Source organism: Apiospora marii (genome assembly GCF_038362585.1).
Source record: "Apiospora marii strain CBS 49790 chromosome Unknown utg000002l_segment0_segment0, whole genome shotgun sequence".
NCBI classification, from domain to species: Eukaryota; Fungi; Ascomycota; class Sordariomycetes; order Amphisphaeriales; family Apiosporaceae; genus Apiospora; species Apiospora marii.
Genome location: NW_027117373.1, coordinates 2,757,085 through 2,782,578, shown reverse-complemented (window position 1 = coordinate 2,782,578; position 25,494 = coordinate 2,757,085). Strand labels below are relative to the sequence as shown.

Below are 25,494 nucleotides of genomic sequence, written 5' to 3'. Positions count from 1 at the left end.
CCAAGCTTCTTTAGGTGTCAGATGCTGGCGGGACAAGCGGGTAGCAAGAAGGTTTAGGTATGCCGGTTAGCGAACACCAAGTCAGGCCCCCAGCAAGGTTGGGCAATCGGCAGCAGCCTTCTTTTTGCAAGCAATGCAACCAGAGGGAAGATCCCCAGCGACGATACCCACTCTCTGGGCGAAGAGGGACACTCTCACACTCCAGTCAAATTGGCCTTCGAATTGTTGGAGGAGCTCTCTCGGTGCCGTGTGCAATGACAGCTGCAAGTCTGCAGGATTGCATGCAGGAAAAAAGGGTAAAGAGAAGACAGGATTGAATTGATTGGGCGGTTCGCGGCGCGACAGCTTCCTGAATTGGCTGGTTGGCGCTATTGGATGATTGGTGCCATCGGTCCCTCTTTGCCCGGGTCATTGGATACCACTGGCCGCCCATCATGGAAGTCCGAGCAAATCCAGGTAGGTGGCTGGCTGTCAAGTGTCTTTGGTTTCATGACGGTGATTTTATATATATCTTGAGACAACAACCTGTCAAACCCTAAGTGTATGTAGCAAATAGCTCGCGATGTATAAATGCATTGACAGTTGCTTGCAATCCACGATGAGAGAAAAAGGTACAGCGACCCTAAGCTACCAATTGATCGACCCCCCTCTTCGTCATCTGGAAGCATCGCTGTCTACATACCCCACATTATACACGTCCAGCGACGGGTATCCCTGCTCGCTTCCACGCGCAATGCACTTGCTGGCCTGGGCAGCTGGGGTAATGGGTAACGGGACCTTCCATTTGGGACCGACAGGACAAATCGAAAAGAGGATGACCTTCCTTGTGATCCAGGTCCAGGGTCCAGCGACTGGCAATTCACTTTTCCCCATGCCTTTCGTCTGCTTACCGCTGTCATCTTCCCCAGTCTGTTTGGTAGCTAATCATCTTGCATTGAATCATTCGTAATCAAACACTACCACATCCCGCGCGTCAGGTCACACAAGATCGCAGTCTGCTGCTGTTCGGTTATGGTCTGTACGTGTGCGACTCGGTAGAGGGCGGCGCACGCCTCTCAGCGGATATACTAGACCCCGATTGCCTTCTTGATTGCCCACCATGTTGTAAGTTGCCTTCTTGGACTGTTGCGACCACCCTCTCGGGGAAAAGACTGGCCACTGACGACAAGTCTGCGACACAGCGTCCTTCCACCTCCGCCACGCTACCCTACGCAAGCGGCGTACAATGCCGCTGTGGCTGCCGGCCAGGCCACTCCCATGATCGAGACGAACAACATCCTTACGACCCCCGAAGAGCAGTTTCTTGTCGGCGAAGGCACCTACGTCCTGAAGGAAGATCTTCATCTTGCGACACCGCCGCCGCACCCCTCGGAAGCGCCCGTGATCAATCCGAACCCACTGGCCACCACCCCCCAGCCCGCCACGGCCGGCACGAAGGTCTCCCTGCTCAGCTTTGCCATCCGCCCGCCGCCCCCTGCCTTCTTCCGCTTGACCTCGGCAACCACACTTTCCGCGAGCATCGCCGAACATCCCAACGAGAGTCGCGAGTCCCACGATGCCAAGTTCAGTAGCGATGGAGAGGGACAGCGCGCTTCTTTCAGTGACGGAGGCCCCTCCACCTCCGTGACTGCGGCGTCTGCCCCTGCCTTCGGGGAAGGCAATGCTTCGCTCGCCCCCGAGAAGACTAAGGATGCTAATAAGAGACGCAAACCGAAGAACAACATGACTAAGAGCAACTCGTCCTTCATTTCGCGTGTCATTATCAACGAGTCCTTTACGAAGAAGTTGGCAGACCGCCCGGGTGACGGCCTATTCGCCTTTGCCAACATCAATCGAGCTTTCCAATGGCTGGACCTGTCGTCCCCTAATAAGGCAGACTACCTCACCAAGATTCTGTTTACGAAGGCGCATTGTCTATGCCATGCTGTCAATAAGGTCACCAAGGGGCCAGGGCATCTCGATCTCATCATGGGCTTCTCCACGGGCGAGATTATCTGGTGGGAGCCGATCTCGCAGAGATATACGAGGCTGAATAAGAACGTACAGTTGTCCTCTTACGCCTCCGTTCGGAGATCTTGCCTTTGTCCTAACTGTGATATAGGGCATCATCAACAAGACACCAGTGTCAGAGATCCAATGGATTCCTGGTTCGGAAAACCATTTTATGGCTGCCCACATGGATGGCTCGCTAGTTGTGTACGACAAGGAGAAAGAAGACGCCGCCTTTAACCCAGACGAGGAGGAAGGGGCCGCTGATGGTGAGGCCGAAACCTCCGTCAGAGGAGTAGATCATTTGTCACGGATCCAGATTCTCAAGTCGGTGCACTCGAAAAATCAGAAGACCAACCCTGTGGCTATCTGGAAGCTTTCCAACCAGCGCATCAATGCATTCGCCTTTTCGCCAGATAACCGCCACATTGCGGTGGTCTCCGAGGATGGGACCATGCGTATTATAGACTACCTCAAAGAACAGTATGGCAAACCTCCCCCCCCCCTAAAACTTATGATGTCCGCAACTGACCGGTCTCATAGGCTACTCAACATTTTCAATGCATATTTCGGTGGCTTAAGCTGCGTCTGCTGGTCGCCTGACGGGAAGTACGTCGTGACCGGCGGCCAGGATGACTTGATCTCGATATGGTGCCCTTCTGAGAGATCACTGATCGCGCGATGCCGGGGCCATCAGTCATGGGTGACGTCGGTTGCATTTGATCCCTGGAGATGTGACGAACGAAATTACCGATTTGGGAGTGTCGGCGAAGATGGCAGGTTGTGCTTATGGGACTTTAATGTTGGGATGCTGCATAGGCCGAAGGCTGTAAGTCCAATGCCCTTTCCGTCACCCTCTGTCCCTGGGTAAGATCAGTACTGACAGACCATACAGACCTCGGTTCGACATCGTGGTTCTATTTCGTCACGTACGACAAACCTCCAACGTGCGGAAACGCAGGGAACAATGCCTAGTAGGATGCGCTCAAACTCTGGGTACTCGGGCCACGAAGGTGCTGAGGATGACATCCAAAGCATCAGTGTCCCAGTCGAGCCGCGATTGATGACAGCAACAATTCCGCCCGTCCTGACCAAGAAGGCGGACAAGGATCCGTTATGCTGGCTGGAGTTCACTGATGAATCCATTATGACGAGCTCCAAGACGGGCCATTTGCGAACGTGGAAAAGACCGTCTGACAGCCCAGCAGCCGAGTAATGCTCGTGGGTAGTCAATCATTGTAGTCACGGCTTATATCTTTGGGCATGAAGCTGGGCGTTCCGTGACTGGTCCGTTGCTTCTACTTCAGCATCACTAGGTCGGGAAGGCGATCAAGACTCGCACGGCATCCAAATGAGGATCGTGTAATTAAGTATATAGACATGCGAGTAAAACATTAGTATTAAGTTTGTTGCAAGTTGACTGTTGGGTTGGTGAAAGCAGGCAAGTTGGGTGATTTGGAATGCCCTGACGGCAATGCCTTGTTGTTCACCTTTCTCATTAGTCAAGGCATTGAGACGATGGGGAAGGCAAAGGGGGGAAGGGCGTGGGGACTGGAGGGTCAACGAGTCGTTGGAGATGGGGTTGAGATGGGGCATTCACAGGCCTGGCAGAAAGCAGTCGCAATGCTTCTCCAAGTTCCCATTTTCAAGAGACATTTTTGCCTCGGTCTGGAAAGAGGCGAGTCCACCCTGTCTCTGCTACTTTGTGTGTCCTGAATGGTCGAGATCCCGCCCAAAATAGTCCGCCCGTGGGGAGATATAAGCCGACCACCGAAAGTGATCTGCAGGACCCTCCTGTTAAGTGCCGCGCATAATTACTATGTAGCCATCTCTCGTGCAGTGCTCGTGCCATTATCAAGTTTTCATCGCATTGCGTGTCTCCAGCAGCAGCTAGTATCTGACTCTAGGCTCGAGAAGGGCAACTCCAGGCAGATCGTATACCCGCCGGAAGCGCCAGCAACGCCTGAGGCATGTGCACGCACAAAAACAACGATAAGGGGGGCGATCCCGGGCTACGGGTTACCAGATCCGGTAGCTAGCAAACTGGGTTGTCTAGTAGGTAGTATGCGGCGACGAAGAAGAAGCGGGCGCTTGCGAATTCCGATCTGGGGAATCTACATATTACGGGCGGCCGCCACAGTCCATTGCCTGTCGATCTGCCGACGATCCTCTCCGAGATGGTAAAGCGGGATGGGCGAAAAATTATACCGCGGGGAAATTCACGTCAAATCATCCCGTCCCCAGGCCAGGCAGGCAATGCGAAAGGAAAGAAAAGGGTGGCTCTTTTGGGCTATCTTTGGAGGTTTGCTTTCTTTTGAAACATACGACGGCCGACCTCTGGTCATACGACATCCGAGAAAACACCTGAGGTGTGCGGTGCGGCCGGACGGGGGACTCCAGATTTGGAGGTCGCAATATGCGTAGCAACCCCCTCCCCCCTCCGTCGTCTATATTCAGCCTTATTATGCGGGGAACTTCCAGCAACAACGCCGTCGTATTCGTCGGGAAGGAAAATGGTTCTCATGCAAGCTTTCCAGATAGGTACGTTCCATACACAGGTTTGCTGCTTGCATGCCTGCAATGTAAGTGAGAGGCGAAGTTGCCGCCGGATCCCATGAAAGCGCATTGGGACGATCAAAATGGTCAAGTGAAGCCAAGGAAGCCAAGCTTAAAAGCGGCTCGAAAATAGACTAACAAGTCCAAAAGCATGGAATGCTCTGCTTTCCCGCCCCCTCTCATCTACATACAGACATACATCACAGAAGAAGCTTGAAAATATGTTGATCACGATCTCAGATATCTCGAGACCAAGTTCGGCTATACCGCTGCCGCTAAAGAGTCGCTCGCACTCGTACGATGCGTGCGGGACGATCCGTTGACTGGCCCCCAATATATGTTGCAGCGGGAAGCAGGCCGAGTGGGTTTCTATTTGGGACATGTGTGTGTGTGTATGTGTGCACACGCGTACAATTTCGCTGAGCTTTTTGAAAATGCGACATGACTAGCAGACGAGTACATATAGTATGCGGTCTGATTTTGACGTGTACTCGCAAGGCGTTTATTATGTAAGAAATCGAACCCGCCCCTGACAGAAAAAGGAGGCCGGTGTAGTATGTAGTACGTTCAGTGACCAGAAGTATAGCCGGTGAGTCACGGGGAGGCCAAAAGGGGAACTGAATGCAACACCAGATAAACTTCAAGTAATTCCAAGATTTGCGCCCGAAGCCATGTAGGAGCCCACCACGGTGATGAAGCTCGTCAGCCCAATGGCCAAAACTCCCGTCAAGTCTGTCATTGTATCTGAGATGCTCAAGCCGAAGAGGGGCGAGCTCTCGGGCTACTGTGGACCATACTGCATTAGTCTCGGCAGTATTAGCGAAATCTTGCCAGGCTCGTAACCTATAAGCGACTATTCTGTCACACATTCAACTTGGGCTCCAATGCTGTTCCGAGGAGAACATTGACACATTTGTCCTTGATATGCATGGTGATGGAGATATTGGGCTGAAACTTGAGAAGAAAGTCGCGTCGAGACGAATCTCCTCCCCCTGCAGCAATAGCTGGCCAGCCGCGCAGTTACCATGGCTGAACCAACTCTTATGTGGCTTGTTCAACGACCCACAGAGAAGCAATTGTCCATAGCTCTCCAGAAAATAACAAAAGCTGGCCACCCGCGTGTATACGAGGAGAATGTAACGTGTGTGATAGCAGTACGTCCCTAAGTATGATTGCACTCATGACTCGCGGCGGGAATGATTCGCTATTCACAAGGGTGAACCACAATGGACGTAGGAGTAATTCGAGACATGGTGATACGGTCGTATGCCGTCATATAACACATGTGAATCCGAACGTGAGGCTCAACAAACGACCGGAATGTCTGGACCTGGTTCACCACTAAGGGTTAATAATTTGGTGGGGCTTCGTCGATTCGGCCCTACAAAGCGACCTTGACCGTAAGCGGCTTCGTACATCTTTACAGCAACGGGCTAGGTACTCTCTAGAGCTAGACCCTGAATTCAGTAATCAGCACCAAGACTTGGCCAGAGCCTAGCAGGCAGGTTAGTGAACGAGAGGCGCGAGAAGAGACGAGACCATCGGCGGCCCGAAAGAGCATTCGCAAGCCAGAACGCAAGCAGCTACTAATGTAGAGCATCTCGTCCACAGAGATTGAATTCAGCATCCGAGATGACTGGGCCCACGTGGATAACTCGAATGGGCAATGAGCTTCTGCAAGGAGCTATTAAAGACCCTTCTGAAACGGTCCATTCCGCAGACCCATCTGTGTCACCCACACAGGATCGCCAACAAGGCTGACCCCTTTGGTGATCGAGCATCGGTTTTCGGGAGAAATCGCTCAACACACCGCCAGAGTACCATTGTCTGTACATACAAGTACGACAAATGAGCAAACCCTGGGCTGTGTTTGCGCGCAAAAGCAAGAATGTTGGATGAAATGCAGTAAACCCAACAGACATGTGGTAGCCTACCTGCGTGTAGGCTGCTCTGGGCCGGGCCCCCTTTCGAGCTTGTGGCAGGTCAGCTCGGTGTCTTGATTGATAGCCTGTCTCTATCACATGTGTTCCTTCTTCCAGCCGGGCTCATTAGCCCGCCGTCATTGACGTCCCTATCATGGCCAAGCTACATTGTCGTAATCGTGATGAGGCTGCAAGTTTTTTCAAGGAGGAGTGGACCCTTCAACGGAAGAAACAGGCTGCAGGGGCAGGCAGATTGATTCTCGGAAACGAAAGGTTGCTCAGGAACTTACCTAAACATTGAGAGTGCCAGCATATCTTGAATGCGAGGGTCATAGGGCGGCTCAATCGCGGCGGTGTTGTGGGTAAGCGAATGAGCGGGACCCGCGAGATCCAGTCTGACCTCTGTCTCAAGGATCAGCTTGTCATGGTTAATTGAAAAGAATCTTTGATTATAGCGCACATCTGTAAAACGCTCACTCGTAACGGCACTCGGATGCCACGCTTTGATACAACATCAGAGGAGAGTGCTGGCCAGCTTAACCTCCATGCGCTTTTAGCTAGCTACGGAGTACCGTTTGGCTGGACCCAAAATATCGGTAGTTGGCTTGACATCCAAGAAGAGCCGACCAAACGTTGAGAAATGAACTACATATCCAGCCCTGAAATCAAGGGGCTAGGTCAAGGGGATATGGCGGGTGGCGAGATTGGGCCAATCAAGCCAATAACTGGCGGCAATGAGCCAAGCTGAAGATACCTACGTGTACTGAAATTTGATAGCCTCGCAAGTGCCCCGGCTGGCGTTCTTGTGGTTGCGATTGCAAATAGCTGCTAGATATCAAATCTTTCCGTCGACGCGGCAAGGCCCACCGTGATGGGACCGTTAGCGCAAAGGCTTATGAGAGATAAGGATTGAAAAGGATCAAGGTTCAGGTTGATAGGATGGATGGGCCGTCAGCTCCGAGTTGGGCGATGTGCGAAAGCAAGGCCCGTCACCTCCTTAAAAGAGGCCATGACATGACAGACAGGTCGCCGTCGCGAGAAAAGATAAGCAAGATCCTTTCACCAAAAGGATCTCAATGGAGTGAGGAGGATTACATAAGGGTGCGCCCCCCCATGCCCGTTGAGGGTGGTTGCAACAGTGGTTCCAGCTGCCAACCGTCCACAGCGGGCGAATGGATGCCACCGTACTGATTTGCGGTTTGCGCGTGAAATGTGGCTGAGCGTGGGGTTTTGCGCGATTGGCTGCTACAGTGGGAAGCTGAACGGGTTCCAGCCGGGTTGTTGACAGATCCTAGCCCCTAGCGAATCTAGAAGTCTTCTGTGCAGATAATCAAATCGCCATCGCTTGATAGCGGTCCGAAATAAGTAAAGAACGGGTGTGCGTGTGTGCGTGTACGTCTTACCACGCCGCGCATGTGATTGAATTCTCTGTCACAGTATCCGTAAGTTGGTGAAGCCCGCCTGATTCAGATAATTGGCCCATGGTAATACCTATGCAAATGACCAGCGTGCCAACTGACTCCGACTCGCTGTCCGACTCATGCTGCAAATTGAGGGGGGCGGGGGACAGCATCATGCTCACGTATAGGCGGGTGGATGGAGGTGCGGGTACCAAACGATGCACACACACACTTGAGTTGACTAGGTACGCGCGCCTGCAAGGGGCTCGAAACTCACAATGACCATTTTTTTCGTGGTCTGGGTGTTAAGCTACGTCGCACTGGTAACTGCAACTAGGCTTTGCCGTTCCAATAACCGTGACTGGAAAGCGGCCGGGTCACTGTTGCCCGTTTCCAGGAGGCGGCGACGTTGCAGGCGCAGCAGCAACAACCCCTGGAAGAGAGCGCGCCAGTGAGCAGCGTCCAAAATCAAGACATTGATCGGCCGGAATTATCGAATGGCGCCATAATCGTTCAACCCGTCTGTACGCAAGGCGCGTGGGTGGGCGTAGGCAAGATTGGGAGCCCTTCCGTTTGCGGTAAGGAGGGGTGATAAGGAGCAAGTAACGCGCAGGCCATACCACCTAACCACCCACGCACAACGCTTGTCAGGGGGCCCGCCAGGTGTGGCCCCTTCCGGTCTGTCTTTTCTGACAGCCACTGTTCAGCCCCACCCACGAAAAAAACAGGCCCCGTTTCGATGATCCAACACTGAGGGAAAAGTGGGATGTGATACCCGACGGGCGGCGGCGAAAAGTGTCGCTGACCAGACCTTGCACCTTGTCCATCCATCCATTGTTAGAATTTCCTCATGGGATGGATCGCCTAGTGAGCCCAGGATTCCTAGAAATAACTGACTGACGGTTTACCTAGTCTAGTATGTACGTACCTGATCCTGGCCGACCATGACTGCAACGCAACGATTCAAACAGATAAAATCAATCTTGGTTCCACTCCCTCCGTGTCGCCCCCCCTCCTCCACAATGAATGTGTCTGCTTCTTCTCACGTCTCGTCGTTCCTATTTTCCCCGGTGAACCTCGTATGTTGAAAGACCTGACGACTCCCTCGCCTACGGGCCGTCTATTTCTAGTTTTACCCATTTGCTCCAAACTTGCTTGCTATATGCTTAGACCCATCCAAGTTGCGGCCTACTTGCAACTTACACCTTGGCTCTCTCATCACCGAGCCTGAATACACGCTATACACGACCGGGCTAACTGCCCGCAACTGACCATCGCAATATGCCCTCCTTCAACCCTTTCACGTCTGTGGCCAGCAGAAATGCGTGCGCCTTGTTTGAGATTAGGTGAGCACCCTTGTCTTGCCACAGGCGCTCCTGTCTGTTTCTAACCCCCTTATCCAGACTCGAAAGCGACTTCATCGTCTTTCGTGGTAGTACGGACGAGGCCTCTGGCCAGCTTCTCAAGGGAGTTGTTGTACTGTGCCTCCGAGAACCCCTCAGAGTCGAAGATGTCCACCTGCGGTTAACGGGCAGCGCCCGAGTCGCCTGGATGGAGGGAAAACAGACGCCAACCGGAATCCACAACCAGAAAATCGACCGCACGACGACCGTCCTGAGGCACAGCTGGCCGCCGTTCGTATTCGGACAGGACCATCACTCGCATATTCTCGCCGCAGGAAACTACGAATGGCCTTTCGAGCTGCTCCTGGAGGGCAACACTCTGGAAAGTGTGGAAGGGCTCTACCAGACTGGTATCAGCTACTTTCTCAAAGCAACCGTCTCTCGCGGCAAGCTGGCCAAGAACCTCCATGCGTTCAAGAGAGTTCGTATCATTCGGACGCTGGACCCTGCCGCCCTCGAGTTCAACCACGCCATGAGCGTCGAAAACATCTGGCCGAACAAGGTGGAATACTCGATTGTCATCCCTCAGAAGGCTGTTGTGTTCGGTAGCCACATCCCATTGGAAATGCGATTTACCCCATTATTGAAGGGCCTGGAGATGGGCGAGATCACCGTGAGGCTTTTGGAATCTCAGGAGTTCTCTGTTCCTGGCTACAGTGCGCTCCCAAGGATTCACAAAGCCGAGCGCGAGGTTACGAATTGGCATTTTGAAGTGAAGCGGAATGACCACTGGCAGGACAACATCGAAGAAACTGGCCAAGAAGGGTGGAAGGTGACGAGAGACCTGCCGCTGCCTCAGAAGCTGTCAAAGTGTCTTCAAGACTGCACGGCCGAGGGCATCAAGATCCGCCACAAGATTAAGCTCACGGTAGCACTGAAGAACCCCGATGGTCATGTTTCGGAGCTGAGGGCCACGCTGCCCGTCACCATCTTCATCTCGCCAAACATTACCTTGGACGACGATGGCAACGTGGTTTCTGGGGAGGCCCAAGAGACCACCGCCGAGGGCACCGTGTCCGATAGTGATCAGTCCAACATGGCACCACCCGGGTACGGGCTCCACGTGCTAGACCAGCTGTACGAAAACGTGGATCCCAGCATAACGCCCAATGGGATGCAGAGCGGCATCAACACACCATTTTACGCCCAGTCGCGCGCTGGATCGCACGAGAACCTGTCGCAGCTGGCAAGCGGAGCAGTCACCCCGGCTGCGCTCTCGTCTAGGCTACAGAACGTGTCTCTTGATCCAACCCACCGAAACAACTCGTACACGTCGATGGGATCCCATTCGGGGATCAACACGCCCAGCCACAACTATTCGCACGACGGCGATCACACGGCCGAATCTTCGCTGCCCCATTCAGCTGAATTGTCTCGACAAACTAGTGTTGAAGAGCACCATTCGCCCGAAACCTCTGGCCACAGCACACCCCCAGAGCACGTCGACGCACCCGATGTGGATATGGCGCAGCTCAGCAAAGTCCCCAGTTACAACACAGCTACGAGGACTCCCCTTGCTCGAAACTCGAGCTTTTCGGACTCAGTTGCGCTCCCCGATTACTTCAGCGTCATGAGCGCGCCGAGTTCGCCGACGAGGGTCCCTGTGAATGATCCGCTCGCGACCATCACCGAGGACACGGGCGATTCGGCTGAGACACTCCGCGACCCACGGCCAGCCCGCCGGCCATCGGCAAGACGCAGCAACTCGCTCGGGTTTGCCAGTTTCCTGTCTTCACACACTATAGGCGACCACCACGGCGAACGCCTGTCCCGATTGATACCGTCAAGAGGAGCGGCTTCCTAAAACACAAAACAGAAGAATCGGCACACATTCTCCATATTCTTGTGTAATATGGTTCTTGTTTATACTTGCTTACTCGGGGCGTTTGGAAAGGTCGGACATCACACATATAGACGGGAGACTGAAGTACGGAACTTCGTGGCGTTACATACACATGCTTACAAGCGGCTTGGGTCGGATCATTGGATCACCTTAAATACTCGTTTGGATATACCCCTACTGTTCATGTTTTTAATGGGAAGCGATAGATGGCATAGCGTACTGCATGCGTCATCTTCTGGGTAACTTGTATACAAAGTTAATGACAATATGCCTACCTGCCCAACTACAACTTGACTTGACCTATCTTGAGATGTTCGTGCTTTTATTGATCCTCCTAGATGCAATCGTTCAAGTGGTTGCAAGGTATGCCCAACACACCACGGCTCCGAAAGAACCCACCACTGCATTCCATGCTGCCCTTCGCGACCCGGAGCTGAGGTTTAGGTTCACGTCATGTTGAACTAAAGTCTGCTGACCCGAAATTTGTGAGTTTACTTGCTTGTGCCCATCAAAAAGTCCGGCTTGGCAAATCAGTGTCATAGTCATGGCGATGAAGCCAGATTACCTGATTGGATCGAAAAAGGCTGGACTCAATCTCGAAGTGCTTGCTTCAAGTTAGGTTACAGCAGGTCTCACAGAGAAGCAAGGGGCAAGCAGTGCAGTTGCAGTTAGGGAAGCTACGATTGACGTCATTAGCGCTGCATGGATTCCTAACTGCTTTAGCGAACCCAACTGGACTTTGGTCCTAGTCCTAGCCTCGAGCGCATCAATGGAGCCATGTCTCATGGAATCCTATGGCTTGTGAAGTGTCGAATAAAAACAAACTGTCGGGGCGTCTATGACCTCAGCATCGTGAGGGACGCCCATCACTTTATCCTGTTTTACCATCTGGTCCAGGTTTGTCTAGCCCGTTCCAGGGTAAGTAGGCTAGTCATGCCATCTCATCTTGCGCATTTGCATCCGCACCGAACCACAAGCTGCGCTGGCTGTCTTTGTGCCCACCGGCCTAATGATCGACCGCCAGGGTCGCCCCTAATTGGCCCAAACACCCTCGCAACTTCAATAGCGCCAGAGGTCTAGAGCTCCCCTCAGCATCTGCCGCACGCCATATCGTCACCCCCCTTAATCTGGCCCTCCTTCGAGTGTCGCGATAAAAAAAGACATCATTCCTAGACTCCCAAATCCGTCAGATCCTGGGCATATATATATATTCATCCTATCCCCCGCAACTCACACCGGCCGCGCGACGTGTACGCCACCGACAAAACCCCCTCTCTGCCCTCCAACCCACGATCCCAAACGCCGCGCTGCTTTACAAGATGAGCGCAGATTCGCAACCGATGCCCCTGCGCCAGGGCACTACGATGAGTAGCAGCTTTGGCGACGAGGCTGTGCCTGAATTCGACCCCGCCAGCGTGAGTGTCTTCTTCGAGCCATGCATGTAACAGCAAGCGAGGACTGTAGCTAACCAATGCACTTCGATCCCAGACCGCCGGTCTCCTCTCGGAACGCCTTCGAGCCTGGAAGCATGCCGTCGCCTACCTCGAGGAATACGTTTCAGCCACGGAGAAAGTACACCGGTCCCATGCTAAGGAATATGAGAAGGTGCTCAAGACCATCTCTCAGCCGCTGCGAGAGGGCAAGCATTTTGATCAGGGGCTCGGAGGAGTCGCGGGCTTCTTCGAGAACATGCGTGTCAACACTCAGGTACGATGGACACCCCAATAGAGGATAACTGCGAGGCAGCGTTCTAATTGGCGAATAGGCTATGATCAACTCCAACGCCGAGACGGAAAAGACCATCAAGGGGACCGTCCTCCCCATCCTCGAGCGACTGCATAAGGAGATCAAGACGAAGAGCAAGGAAATCATGACCGGCGCTGAGAAGAGCGCCAAGGAGGTCGAGAAGGCCAGAAACACAACCCAGAAGCATATCGAGCTTCTTGGCCAACACTCTGCTTCTTTCGAATCCACCGGCGGCAAGATGAACCCCAGCGAGGACCCATACGTCCTTCAGCGCGGTGTTATTCACCGGCTCAACAAGCAGGTTATGGAAGAGAACAACCACCGAAACGACCTAATCACAGTCCAAGGCCACTTCCAGGCCTTTGAGGCGCATGTGATCCAAGTCGTGCAGCAGGCCATGGAGGCTTTCAACGCCGTTGCGGGCGGACAAGCCGAAAAGACCAGGGCATTGTACGCCGATATGCTGAGCACTGCTCAACGTATCCCGCCAGACTTTGAGTGGAAGGGTTTCCAGCACCGAGAAGGCCAGCACCTGGTGGACCCGAACGAGTCGCCACGCAGCGTCGAGTCTCTGACTTTCCCTAATCAGGGCCACAACTCGACCAAGCCCCTCATTGAGGGCAGTCTGGAGCGGAAGTCGCGAAACAAGCTTTCATGGGGAACACAGACTGGCTACTACGTCGTGACACCGTCCAAGTTCCTTCATGAGTTCAAGGATGACGACAACCTCCGCGCCGACCCGAAGCCCGAATTGTCGATCTACCTACCTGACGCCGTGATTGGCAACCCTAGCGGCGACAAGTTCAATGTCAAGGGCAAGGATAAGAGCAGCAGCTTTAGCAGCAAGCTAGCCGGCGCATCCGAACTTTCTTTTAAGGCGCACACACCTGCCGATGCCCAGAAATGGTTTGAGGCTATCCGTACGGCTGCCGGTACTTCCGGCACTGGCGCTATTGAGAGCACGCCCGCGTCGCCTGTTGTTGGACGCTCCGATTCCTCAGCTGGAGCCTCCCTCGCAGAGAAGACGCAAGCCGCGGACAAGGGCCAGGAGGCTGGCATTACTGGTAATGACACAGTTTCCAGCCCTACCGCCATGTCTCCCGTCGAGCCTGCAGCAAGCGCGACTGCGACAGGGGACAAGAAGCCAGCTGTTTAGAGACAGAGCTGGGCCGCTGCATCCCATAAGCGGCGTGAAATACTGCGCAGTATGGACAAGTTCCCACGTCGTGAGACCTGTTGAACCGTGAACGCGCGGAGCCGACGGCTCTATGGTAGAATAGGACATGAACAAGGGGAAATAACTTTACGATGCGATGCGACGCGATGCAATTCAGCCTTTCAGTGGAAGATGATCAGCTGATACACGAGGCAGACATGGCGCAGGTGTGCTTTTTTGCAAGAACGGGTTCCTTAACGCGACCGCTTCGATATCCAATTGCTAATCAATTTTTATTAATGATATTATTGCTTACTTAGACGCGAGTAGCCTATGTTCGTGTTTGACTTAATCCCTTGGCAGCTCTCAGCTCTCAGCTCTCACTAGTTCCGGATCCTGCTGCGGACAAAAATAGCACGCAGCAAACTTCAGTCCGTCAGCGATGTCTGGGGGTGGCTTGCAGGAGGGCACAATTTGAAAGTGCACTTTTTGTTTTCTCAATTGATTCTGCCAGAGCCTTGCGGGTCTTCGGAGAAGATTTGTTTGCAGAGAAAGATCTTCGGGGATACCCCTGACTGGCATTACTTACCGGTGAAGCCTGAAGTGAAGCCACATAAATCATATTTCATTTCCTTTGAGCCGCATGCTGTGCGACAGCAGGTTGGGCTACCAACATGTGCCACCCGACATTGATGCGACATTGTCGCAGAGCAGACAAATTGGCACTCAGCTCGTACATCTGCTTCCCATAGAAATATCGCACGAACCGAACAGCGCTGTGACGACTGGACACCAGGTGGCTGGGCACGATTCTAGAACAATGAAACGAAAACGTTTCCGCTTTTAGCCGTTTTTGCGAGCTTGTCATCTACATCTTGCGGCGGAACCAGAGTCCGCCCTTCGATAATGCGTGGGGTAAGGCTGAGATCGGGTCAACGACGACATCCCGCGGGCGGTGGTGCCGAAGGATTGCCTGATGCAGAACACTAGACCTGGGTCCTTTCAATAGCACGGCAATGCTGCTCTCTTGATTGGAAGAAATCCATGTCTTACCTAATGCAAGCTGACTTGGTTTTAGTACCCAATCTGGGTCTCCATGCAGGCGCATGCACCCCTATCTTCTGATGAGATGCGATGAGATGCGATGAGCCTTATTATAGCGATGTGGCTTCTGCCACCAATTACGGGCAACAAGCAAGAGAGAGGAGCGTACATAACCCCTGGGTCTACAATATATGCTGTGCGATCTGCCACGCATTCCCTTACCGGAACGGGAGAAGGGGACCGCGTCTGACTGGTGGCCTTACCCCGAGCTGTAACGCAGCAGCTGGCAACGCCTTGCCATTCGTGTTTGGCAGCGCACAAATTTCCCGAGATGGCAGACGTCAGTCGGAATGTTTCCGGCGGCTCTACGGATACTGAGGCTGGGCCTGAGTCCCCTCCCCTGCTCACCTAACCCCATAAGTCTGCCAAGGCATATTTGTTATTCTTCCGCCGACGGAAACACACCCCTGATGCTGCGAGAGTCTATCGTACGTTTGCAACGTATTGGGCTTACTTGGGTCTACCCTACCTACCTACATCATCATATTGAGCAAGGCTTGATCCATCCATTCATCCACCATGGCACTTTTGGTTTGTGTTAACCTCTGTCTGCACACCTCGCATCCTTCCCCCGCGAGGGCCGAGGTTGCTACGCCAGAAATAGCAAGGCTGAGTGCATACTGTTCCTGAGCCGACCCCCACGTGGCAATGACAGCGGCACACCGGCCAGAACACAAGCTTTGGCTGTGAGCTGCATACTTCCTTTTCGAGGCTCTTATGACTTACATGTGTGCGCCTGCGTGCTTGAGGGTGGTCCTATCCTTATGTCAACAGTAGAAAGAGAAGAAGCAAAAAATGCCCGACGAGGCTTTCTCGGCAGAGGTGGTGATGAACATAAATCAGTATGAATAGACTCCTGATCCATCGCCACTTCGGATTCTCCCCATCTCCATCCATCGCGACAGCTAACAAACTAACGTCGTCTTCAACCTAAACGCCTGGGGCTAAAAAGACCAGAAACTGAAACAAGCAACAACAAGATTTGTCGTATTGCCTTGCCCATCATGACGAAAGACTGGGATAACTACAAAGAAACCATCCTGGCCCTGTATGAACACCAAACACTTGCGCAAGTGATGGAGGTTATGAAGAGGGACTATGGCTTCGAGGCATCGTGAGCACCACCCCCATCCGCCACCATCTGCGTGCCATACTTGCTGCAGTGGCGCGGGAGTTCGAGAGATTGTCTAGTATCATCCACTGACCTGTCAACAGAACCCGCGCCTACCGCCAGAAGCTCGACAAATGGGGCAAGCGGAAGTACAAGAAGCGCAAGGGCAAGTCGGACAACAGCCCCGACGCGAGCGACGCCGACAGCGCGGACGATGCCGCCGGGTCGTCCATCTCTGCGTCTCCACAAATGTCGCGCCGAAAGGGGGACACGCATGCCGCTGCCAGCACTGGCTACGGGGCCAATGCTGCGACGTTCCAGCAGGGCGATGGCAACTACTCGCTCAACCATCATGGCACTGATGCGAGGTAAGACGATTCATCGTCCTATTACCCCTCCTTTCTATATCCAACATACTTCTCTACACTTGAGGTCTACTTGATCTTTATTTGTTTTGTTCGATGCCGGCACTGACAGGGATTCAAACAGCAATGCTTATAACCCGGCGCAATACCCAAACGCGAATGCGTACGGCGCCGCCGACAACTCATACTGGGCGGGGGGCTACTCGGACACGACGGCGCAAAGCTACTCCCAGACAACCCTCAACCCGGGTGCGGCGGCGTACGGCTATGACGGGATGGCGTATCCGACTGACAACACTGCAACGGCGGCGCCGTTCCAATACATGGATACCCCCGGCGGCGGCGGCGGCTTCCCCATGCACGGACAGATGGATTATGCGGCGTACCCGGACGGCGGCTGGGACCATACCCAAGACGGGTAGACGGAATCGCTCGAAAGAGCGAGACCATCCACATGCGAGCAATCTAACCAACTCGCGTGGCCTAGCTAGACGATTTATACCTTCTTTTGGCTACATGGATTCGGATATAGACAAAAGCATGCATGGTTTGATATAGAGGTTTCTTTTCTGGTTTCTTTGATTCACTCGTTCGTTTCCTTTTGACTTTGTTCGCCAGGGAATATCCGGGCAATTTGGCTTGAGAAGCACGTTTTTCAACACTGCCTTGTGTGGGATGTGTTTTTCTTTCCTCGGTGAAATTGGGCATCTTCATCTTGCTATCGTCATGAAAGCATTTTGATTCCTTTTGTCACTTAGAGTACTTACATTCCTCCACTGTTTATACTTTCTGGGGCTGGCTGCTGTTTCATATTGCATCTATATACGTATAATGAACGTTTGTATAGTTTATTTTGACGTCTATATTGCAGTCAAATGGCCGTCTTGACACTCTATCTTCATCCCCTTGTACCGATTTCACCTGTGATCTTCGCCTTGGGCATCAAGAACGAGAGGCCATCAGCCATATTTCCCTGGCGGCGAATCCCTGCTCCACAACTGTGTCGAATAACACTTCTCCGTTAGACTTGGCTCACGCGTTTGGCTTTTTACCCATCCCACGTTCACCTGTTGGCTTTGTAATATAAATCAAAGTTGGATCACATGCCTACTGGTGGAAATATAGTATGTAAGCTAGGGCTGTACTAGTGCTCGGTTAAGGGTCCATAAGGTTGACGGATGGTCGGAAATTGGTGCTTACACCCGGATGTAGACTCCTTATCTCCAGCGCTTCCCACTAAGAAGTGGGGATTTGCTTATTTTGACACACGGCCAAGGGAGACGGAATTCGCCCGGTTTCTCGTGTGGCTTGGAGCAGGGCACCTGGTATTGCAGGACAATTGCCAATCAAAGGAATGATGAGCTACAAGAGAGAATCTTCCAGAACTTGAGGGCAACTTCAAGTTTTGTTCGACGGGACTCGAGATGGTTGGCATACAGAAAGGCCGAAGGGGCGCGGTCAGGACTATACGGATGCTGCAGCGCAACCATGGTATACGCCTTCGCACTAGTAAGGGCGGCTCAGGTACTAGCATACTACAAGGCCCGAGGAGAGGCGGGGCGGGATGACACGATTATCAATCAGTACTGCATTACCAATATGGGACATTTCATGAGCGGGCCATCTCCAGTGGTTCGTCTCGAGTATTTAAACCCCCGAGTCTGAAGCTGGTGAGTCCGTGAATTGGGGCTGCATTCAAACATTTCATCTTCACTCTCACTCCAACTTCACAAAAGACAACCGTTTCACCTTCACGGACCAATACTCAGCAGAGATGGCCTCACCACGCCGTTATTCTGGTGACCGCAGCGTCGGGCCACATCGGTGAACACCTCATCCCCCTCCTCGCCTCGGACCCGACCCTCAAGCTCGTCCTCCCCACCAGCCGGGCCTCCAATTTGCAAGTCCAGCTCGCCCAGCACCAGCAATGCCAGCCAGGCAGCAACATCTTCATCGAGGAGGGCTCCATCAAGGACCCGCGATGGTTCCAGCGCCTCCTCACCTCCCACCAGGTCGACACCCTCTTCCTGAACCTGACGGGCGACGACGAGCTCTTCACGACGCTCAACTGCCTCGACAGCGCGGCCCGGTCCGGCACCGTCAAGCAGCTCATCTACATCTCGGGCAGCGTGGACACCGATTCGAGCGAGACCATCCAGCGCCGCATCGTCGCCACGTGCTCGGCGGCGCACGTCCTGGCCAAGCCGCTCATCGAGCAGAAGCTGGCGCACGGCGGGTTCCCCTTCGACTGGACCGTCCTGCAGCCCACTCTGTTCTTCACCAACGACCTGCGGTCCAAGCAGAGCATGCTCGAGACGGGCGTCTTCGATGTGCCCTTTGGCGAGGCCGGGCTCAGCCGCGTGGCGCCGTGGAACATCGCGCTGGCTGTCAAGAACCTCGTGGCTGCTTACAGCGGGGACAGCAAGAATCAATGGAATCAGAAAAAGGTCGCCGTTGGGTCTCGGAAGTGGTTCAAGGGATCTGAGATGGCGCGGTTTTGGTCCGAGGCCCTGGGCAGGAAGATTACGGTGCTCCCTGCCAACGAAGAGGGATACCAGAAGTTCGAGGACGGGTTCGGGGCGCTGGCGGGGCCGGCTTGGGGGCGGGATCTGCGGTTGATGCACGAGACGTTTGCGGCGCATGGGTTCGGCATGACTGAGGAGCAATATCAGCAGCAGGTGGAGTTGCTGGGCCGGGAGCCGGATGACTACACGGAGTGGGTGAAGGCTACCGGTTCTCAATGGGTTTGATGGGAAGACGGAACAGCCGCGCAGCGACCCCTATCTGGATTTCTCGAGTTGAAGCATGCTTGATCAGTCTTTGAATTTTACCAATAGCTACAAATTCCAAATTGCCATGTCAAAAGTCGTGAGAGACTTGGCGAACGCGACTACTTAAGGTGATATGTATCAGATAACAGAAGACTTTATATCCCAAGTTGGATTGATGGGTAGTAGAATCTTTTGCCTGATGGATTCACCGGATTTGACGGGCTTTGAAACCCAAACCAGACAGGGATCCTACACATTAGATTCCTCACTCAGTTGCCGGCGGTGATGAGTTTAGTCCGGTTTTCTCGTAGGCGGCTTCGTGTACCATAGAGCCCAGGCCGGAAGTTGTGCTGCCAAAGGGGGCCTGGAGAGATAGAGGCAGTGATCTGGGGAATTGGATACTTGTCAAATATAGAGTCTTGTCATATTTAGCATCGGGAACTCCGAAGGTTGAACCGGTAAACATCGGATAAGCATGCCGAAGATTCGGGGCCTTAGCGGAACCCTCCGCAAATGCGGGGGATGGCCGATAACGACTTGATTACGGAAGACAGCCTCCAGTAGGGCGACTAGTAGCCGACTCTAGCCCGAAGACGCGGATAAATTACATATCACATCTACTCATGTACATGCGTTTTCTGTCATTGCCTTTACATCTACTCGCATTCTCTGACTCCTCTGTTTCTTGAGTTGTTTGCTTCTAGTGCGTTAGAAGCGACCCTGGCTGGACTGGTTATCTGCGGTGTTTATTACTATGGCAACAGCTATTGAATATGACGGGGCTACGGCCACTGGTAAGCCCGAGGCAGAGAACTATGCGCATGAAAGCGTGAAACCTCACGATTCACGGGGAGGCAAGTTGCGCGTCAAAGGACCCGCGTTGTCTCAAGAGGAGCTGGACATTCTGAGACAACCACTGCAACTCCCTTTCTCAGGCCGGACGGCGAAAAACAGGTTCCTAAAGGCGCCCATGACGGAACGACTGTGCCAATGGAACCAACAAGGCGAAGACATCAGCGTCCGGGGGTTCCCCACTGCGGAGTACGAGCAGCTGTACGAGCGCTGGGGCGAGGGCGAGATCGGCATCATCGTAACGGGCAACATCATGCTCAAGTACGACGCCGTCGAGGGCTACGGCAATGCGATTATGTGCGACGACCACGACAGCCGCGTCAAGGCCTTCCGGCGCGTGACGTCCGCGGCCAAGAAGCACGGGTCCCTGATGATCGCGCAGATCTCGCACCCGGGCCGCCAGGGCAACGCGGTCCTCAACCCGAACCCCGTCAGCGCCAGCGACGTGCAGCTGCAGGTGCAGTGGATGGGAACGAGCTTCAATAAGCCGCGCCCCTTGTCGGTGGACGAGATCCGGTCCATGGTCGCCGACTGGGGCGAGACGGCCTACCTGTGCCACCGTGCCGGCTTCGACGGCGTACAGGTCCACTGCGCCCACGGCTACCTGCTGGCCCAGTTCCTCTCCCAGACCACCAACAAACGCACCGACGCCTACGGCGGCAGCCTCGAAAACCGCAGCAGGATTGTGCTTGAAGTCATTGCCGAGATCCGGCGGCGCGTGCCGGATCCTTCTTTTGTCATCTGCGTGAAACTCAACTCGGTCGAGTTCCAGCCCGGCGGCTCCACCCCGGACGACTGCCGCGACCTGTGCCTGCGGCTCCAAGACGAGGGCCGCGTCGACTTCGTAGACCTCTCGGGCGGCACCTTCGAGGGCCGCGCCTTCGAGCACAAGAAGGAGTCGACGCGCGCCCGCGAGAGCTACTTCATCGAGTTCGCCGACATGATCCGCCCCCTCCTGACCAAGACCCTCGTGTACGTGACGGGCGGGTTCCGGACCGCGTCGGGGATGGCCGACGCCGTGCGCGGCGGCGCCTGCCACGGCGTGGGGATCGGGCGGCCGCTGGGGGCGGAGCCGTACCTCTGCCGCGACCTCCTGCGCGGGGCCGAGGCGGGGGCGCTCGAGAGCTTCGTGCCGGTGCCGCAGAGCACGCAGGCGACGGGGACGCAGATTGCGCAGATTGGGCACGGGCACGCGGCGGTGAGCGATTATAGCGACGAGGACGAAGTGCGGCGCTGGGGGGAGGCGTTTCGGAGGGAGGCGGTAAGGAAGGAGGGGTGTTGCCGGTGGTGGATTCGTCGGGGTTTCCGCTGTTTGAGGCGCAGAGTGGGTTTTATTATTTGCGGTAGATAGCGGTCTTCTTTTAGAGTACATTCGATGCTGTATCGAGAGAATGAAAATGCTACGGTGCTGTTGTTGCGTACTTGTGTGAACAGCATCTCTCTTTGCACCGGCGGTTGGTGTGTCTGAATACTGTTCATGCGTCAGCGTTGAATGATGATATATGGTACTGCTAGGAGCCAAACAAAATAGCTAATTATCAATTGAATTTCTGTATTTGCCCAGCTAGAGGGGTTGGTGAGGAGTCAAGAGCATCACGATGTTGAACTTCTGCGAACGAATAAGTGGGCCATTTCGTGAATAGGGGTAAATTGGTAAAATATGAGGAACAGGCCAAATCCTCTCGAGACGCCGTAGACAGGATTGATTCGATTGAGTTGTGGTATCTTTGTATGAGTAGAACCGGATCTTCTTGTCCGAAGTACGAGTAATTCGGATTGCTGGGGGAGTGGCTCAGATAATGATGGTGAAGATGGCCAACTACAAGATGGTATGGCTAAAGATTAAAGGTGTTCCATGATTCTGCAACGCTTCTGTACCAGTGAATTGCAAGTCAGGAAACTGATAGAAGCCCCATAGGGAGCTCCCAGGCCCCAAGTCTACAGGTGCCCTGCTGGACGCGTCCCATAGCTGGAGCTTGACGCGGTGACCAACACGTGTATTGAAGCTGTACCAGCTACAGCTCCCCCCCCACCAGCAACCCGCCCAGCACCAGAACAATCCCCTACCTAGCTAGGTAGCTACATAATTGATAACAACAGACCATTCTTTCAACAGCAACAGTCAGGTGCCGGTTCGCTGGCCGTGTGGTTAATCTTACGAAACAAGTTTGACACAATTACCAAGCGGATACAGGCCGCCACCCACCCTGCCACCTATCACACCTATCACACCAATAAGTCGTAACACGTAAGACCGACCATCAACTTGACCTGACTGTGCTAGACCGGCGATGGTAAGCCGTAAACAACTAAATACCCGGAAGACAGACAACCATGTGACCTGGGGTGGGACATGGCCTGTCGAGGAGGGGGCGCGACTGTCTAGCAGCTGGAGTCGGGCCTGAAGGACGTTGTTTCTTCTTTTGATTTTTTTTTGTTCTTGTTATTTCCTTTTCTTCTCGCTTTTCCTCCATCTTGTTTGTCATTTTTCCCATCTGATGAAACGTGATACAACTACACGACCTCATTTACCAAGATATCTACATGCTCTCGTACCAAGATATGGGACATGGGGTATAAAGGTTTACAGCGAGGCGGTCACGTAACAGGAATATCTACTCAACTACCTAGTGCCAGCAGATGCTGACACAATGCCTTATTCTTTCAGATTGCCCACATTATTCGTAATCCATGGTATGCTACCAATGACAGACTTGATAAGTATAAAAGATAAATGAGACAGGCGAGTATCACATCATCTTTCATGGAACAAGCCTAGATGTATGTAGCCCCCAACCCAACCCAAAATTAGATGACACGTCGTCCACCATCATCCCCTTCTATCAAATGATCTGTTGCTGTTCCTCTGAACTACCACCGGTTTGCTCATACAAGGACTGCTGTTGCTGCTGAAGATAAGTCTGGATGCAAGCCTGCCCGGTGATCGTGTTGTGGTGACTCTCCAGAGTATCAGCACGGGCGAACTTCTGGTGATACCCCCAGGGCTGGTCGTTGTTCAAAAAGCCACCACATTCAAACTGCTTTTCCTGATACGTTGCTTCGTGCCGGACTCTGTCGTTTTCTCTCGCCAAGCTCATATCACACACATTGCAGAGAAAGTCCCGCTTTCCGCTGTGCGTGATCATGTGCGAGTCGAGGTTGAACTTCTTAGTAAAGGACTTTTAACACTCGGGGTACTTATACTCGGTTATCCGAACCCGCTTGGCCTTGGGTGCCTTTAAAGTGTTGTAATCTTTCATCGCCCCAGTGAACACGGGCTTCGGCCGTTTTGGCCGGGCGATCTCCGTCTCCTTAGGAAACTCGTCTTCATCATTTTCTTGTATTATTGCATGGACGTCCTTCCTGTGCTTCAGGAGCTCTTTCATGGTGCTCATGCCAATTGTTGACGATGGGCAGCCCATGATATCGCAGCGAACTGGGCATGTATGTTTCAGCAGGTGCGAATCCCTCTGCTGCAGAGTCTGAAAGCCCAGGTAAAAGTAACAGCAGCTCATCCTTGGGCATCTAAATAAATTATTCCTGTAGATTCATTCTAATGCGTCTCGGTCATCCACCCCAGTGGCGTTGTCATGTGCTGTCTCAAGATGTCAGTGCACTGTGCGTACCATCGAGGCTAGACCTAACGCGACTTTCCCTGGCTTCATCTCGCCTAAGAACGTCAGCTCTTTTCTTGCTAATGATACTACAGCCGCCAAATTGCTGTAGAAATCAAAGTCTTTAAAGAATTGTAGCTTTTTGACATTATCTTATGATCTGTAGAACTATTTCGTCGGAGGTGTGAAATGAATGGCGAGGAAGGCTTCCACAGGCTCTTATAACTCCTGCAACAATCCATCGTCACAATCTAGCTGCATTAATCCGCTTTCGAAATGCCATAGCCAATAGGGGGTAGTATAATCTATAAAAGTATAATATCCACTTTTAATTAAGCTATTAATATTAGCCGTACTTTAAAACCTTAATATATTTAAGTAGTTTAAATAAAGCGTTATATTAAATAACTTAATATAAATTAAATTTAAATATCTTTCTTTAAAAAAAAAAAAAAAAACTAACGCCTTTAACTTATATAGCTTAATAAGTAGGTAACTAGATATAAGGGTATATATCGAGTCGAGGGTTTAAATCCTTTTAAAGGCGTCGTTTTTTAACCTTTATTATAATAAAAAGTAAGGTCTTTTATTATATTATATTAAATCGATAAAAACTAATAAATTAATATAATTTATAACTATAATTAATATATATTAATAAAATGTTTTAAAATTTATATAATATTAAGTTTAAACTCAAGATTTAATATATAACGTTTAAATTAAAATCTAATAGCTTAATTAATTAGTTAAAGGCTTGTTATATTTATTAAAATTTTATTTAATATTATTATTTATATATTTATAATAAGTTTAATATAATTTTTTAATATAATTTTTAATTAATTAATAAAGTATTTACCCTTTTAAACTTATATTTATTTTATAAAACCTATTTATTATATCGATTTAATTAATTAAATTATATAACAACCCTATTATAAAATAAAGTTTATTAATATTTAAATAAAATTAAAGGATAAAAAAAATAGTAAATATTAATTATATAATTAATATAATAATAATAAAATATATTTTATAAATTTAATTATATTATCTTTTTATATATTTATTAAAAGAATATATAAATCTTTAATATCTTTTTAAATTATATATTACTTTATTATTTTAATATTTTATTAATTAATATTAATTACCTTTATTATTTAAATTTTATATTATTTAATAAGTTAAATTATAAATATTAATTATTATATAATAAATAATATAGATTTCTATATTAATAATAATATATTAATTAATATATAATATATTATATATAAATAGTTTTAATATAATAAAGGTGTTAAACTTATAATTAATATAAAGACTTTAAATTAAAGAGAAAGGTTTAAGATTAATAAATAAAAATATTATTAATAATAGTAATAATATTAAGATTAAAATAATCTTTAATACATTTATATATAATTAAAAATTATAAAAATAAGTTATTAATAAAAGAATAAAAACTATCCTTTAAAAGTAAATAATTACTTTATTTTAAAATATAAAAATAATTAGTTAATATTATAAAAGCTATTAAAAAGAAGTTATTAACTTTATTTTATATAAAGAAATAATAAACCTTTCGTTTAAATTTAATCTTTAAAGGGAATATAATATTATATTTAAAGATATTATATAAATAGTTAATCTTTT

At 51.1% G+C, this 25,494-nt stretch overlaps 8 protein-coding genes across 8 annotated transcripts; 6 read left to right on the top strand and 2 right to left on the bottom strand.

Annotated features, from left to right (window-relative positions):
- Nucleotides 1-1,099: 1,099 nt before the first annotated feature.
- Nucleotides 1,100-3,205, top strand: PG985_002559 (WD domain-containing protein; the record flags this gene model as incomplete). The annotated part of the gene is made up of 4 exons (XM_066822328.1): nucleotides 1,100-1,104; nucleotides 1,182-2,040; nucleotides 2,102-2,818; nucleotides 2,885-3,205. 4 exons carry the CDS (start codon nucleotides 1,100-1,102, stop codon nucleotides 3,203-3,205), a joined length of 1,902 nt encoding a protein of 633 aa, XP_066689760.1.
- A 1,980-nt stretch (nucleotides 3,206-5,185) lies between these two features.
- PG985_002558 (uncharacterized protein) lies at nucleotides 5,186-5,475 on the bottom strand (the record flags this gene model as incomplete). The annotated part of the gene is made up of 2 exons (XM_066822327.1): nucleotides 5,186-5,326; nucleotides 5,413-5,475. The coding sequence occupies 2 exons, from the start codon at nucleotides 5,473-5,475 to the stop codon at nucleotides 5,186-5,188; spliced, it is 204 nt and encodes a 67-aa protein (XP_066689759.1).
- Nucleotides 5,476-9,148: 3,673 nt separating this feature from the next.
- Nucleotides 9,149-11,074, top strand: PG985_002557 (arrestin; the record flags this gene model as incomplete). The annotated part of the gene is made up of 2 exons (XM_066822326.1): nucleotides 9,149-9,213; nucleotides 9,271-11,074. The coding sequence occupies 2 exons, from the start codon at nucleotides 9,149-9,151 to the stop codon at nucleotides 11,072-11,074; spliced, it is 1,869 nt and encodes a 622-aa protein (XP_066689758.1).
- A 1,358-nt stretch (nucleotides 11,075-12,432) lies between these two features.
- On the top strand, nucleotides 12,433-14,015 carry PG985_002556 (cytoskeletal signaling protein slm1; the record flags this gene model as incomplete). Its single annotated transcript, XM_066822325.1, has 3 exons — nucleotides 12,433-12,528; nucleotides 12,602-12,820; nucleotides 12,879-14,015. The coding sequence occupies 3 exons, from the start codon at nucleotides 12,433-12,435 to the stop codon at nucleotides 14,013-14,015; spliced, it is 1,452 nt and encodes a 483-aa protein (XP_066689757.1).
- Nucleotides 14,016-16,123: 2,108 nt separating this feature from the next.
- On the top strand, nucleotides 16,124-17,017 carry PG985_002555 (uncharacterized protein; the record flags this gene model as incomplete). The annotated part of the gene is made up of 3 exons (XM_066822324.1): nucleotides 16,124-16,233; nucleotides 16,335-16,598; nucleotides 16,720-17,017. The coding sequence occupies 3 exons, from the start codon at nucleotides 16,124-16,126 to the stop codon at nucleotides 17,015-17,017; spliced, it is 672 nt and encodes a 223-aa protein (XP_066689756.1).
- A 1,177-nt stretch (nucleotides 17,018-18,194) lies between these two features.
- On the top strand, nucleotides 18,195-19,345 carry PG985_002554 (uncharacterized protein; the record flags this gene model as incomplete). Its single annotated transcript, XM_066822323.1, has 2 exons — nucleotides 18,195-18,227; nucleotides 18,365-19,345. The coding sequence occupies 2 exons, from the start codon at nucleotides 18,195-18,197 to the stop codon at nucleotides 19,343-19,345; spliced, it is 1,014 nt and encodes a 337-aa protein (XP_066689755.1).
- A 775-nt stretch (nucleotides 19,346-20,120) lies between these two features.
- On the top strand, nucleotides 20,121-21,569 carry PG985_002553 (uncharacterized protein; the record flags this gene model as incomplete). The annotated part of the gene is made up of 1 exon (XM_066822322.1): nucleotides 20,121-21,569. The coding sequence occupies one exon, from the start codon at nucleotides 20,121-20,123 to the stop codon at nucleotides 21,567-21,569; it is 1,449 nt and encodes a 482-aa protein (XP_066689754.1).
- Nucleotides 21,570-23,061: 1,492 nt separating this feature from the next.
- On the bottom strand, nucleotides 23,062-23,640 carry PG985_002552 (uncharacterized protein; the record flags this gene model as incomplete). The annotated part of the gene is made up of 2 exons (XM_066822321.1): nucleotides 23,062-23,382; nucleotides 23,437-23,640. 2 exons carry the CDS (start codon nucleotides 23,638-23,640, stop codon nucleotides 23,062-23,064), a joined length of 525 nt encoding a protein of 174 aa, XP_066689753.1.
- Between the last annotated feature and the right edge of the window lie 1,854 nt (nucleotides 23,641-25,494).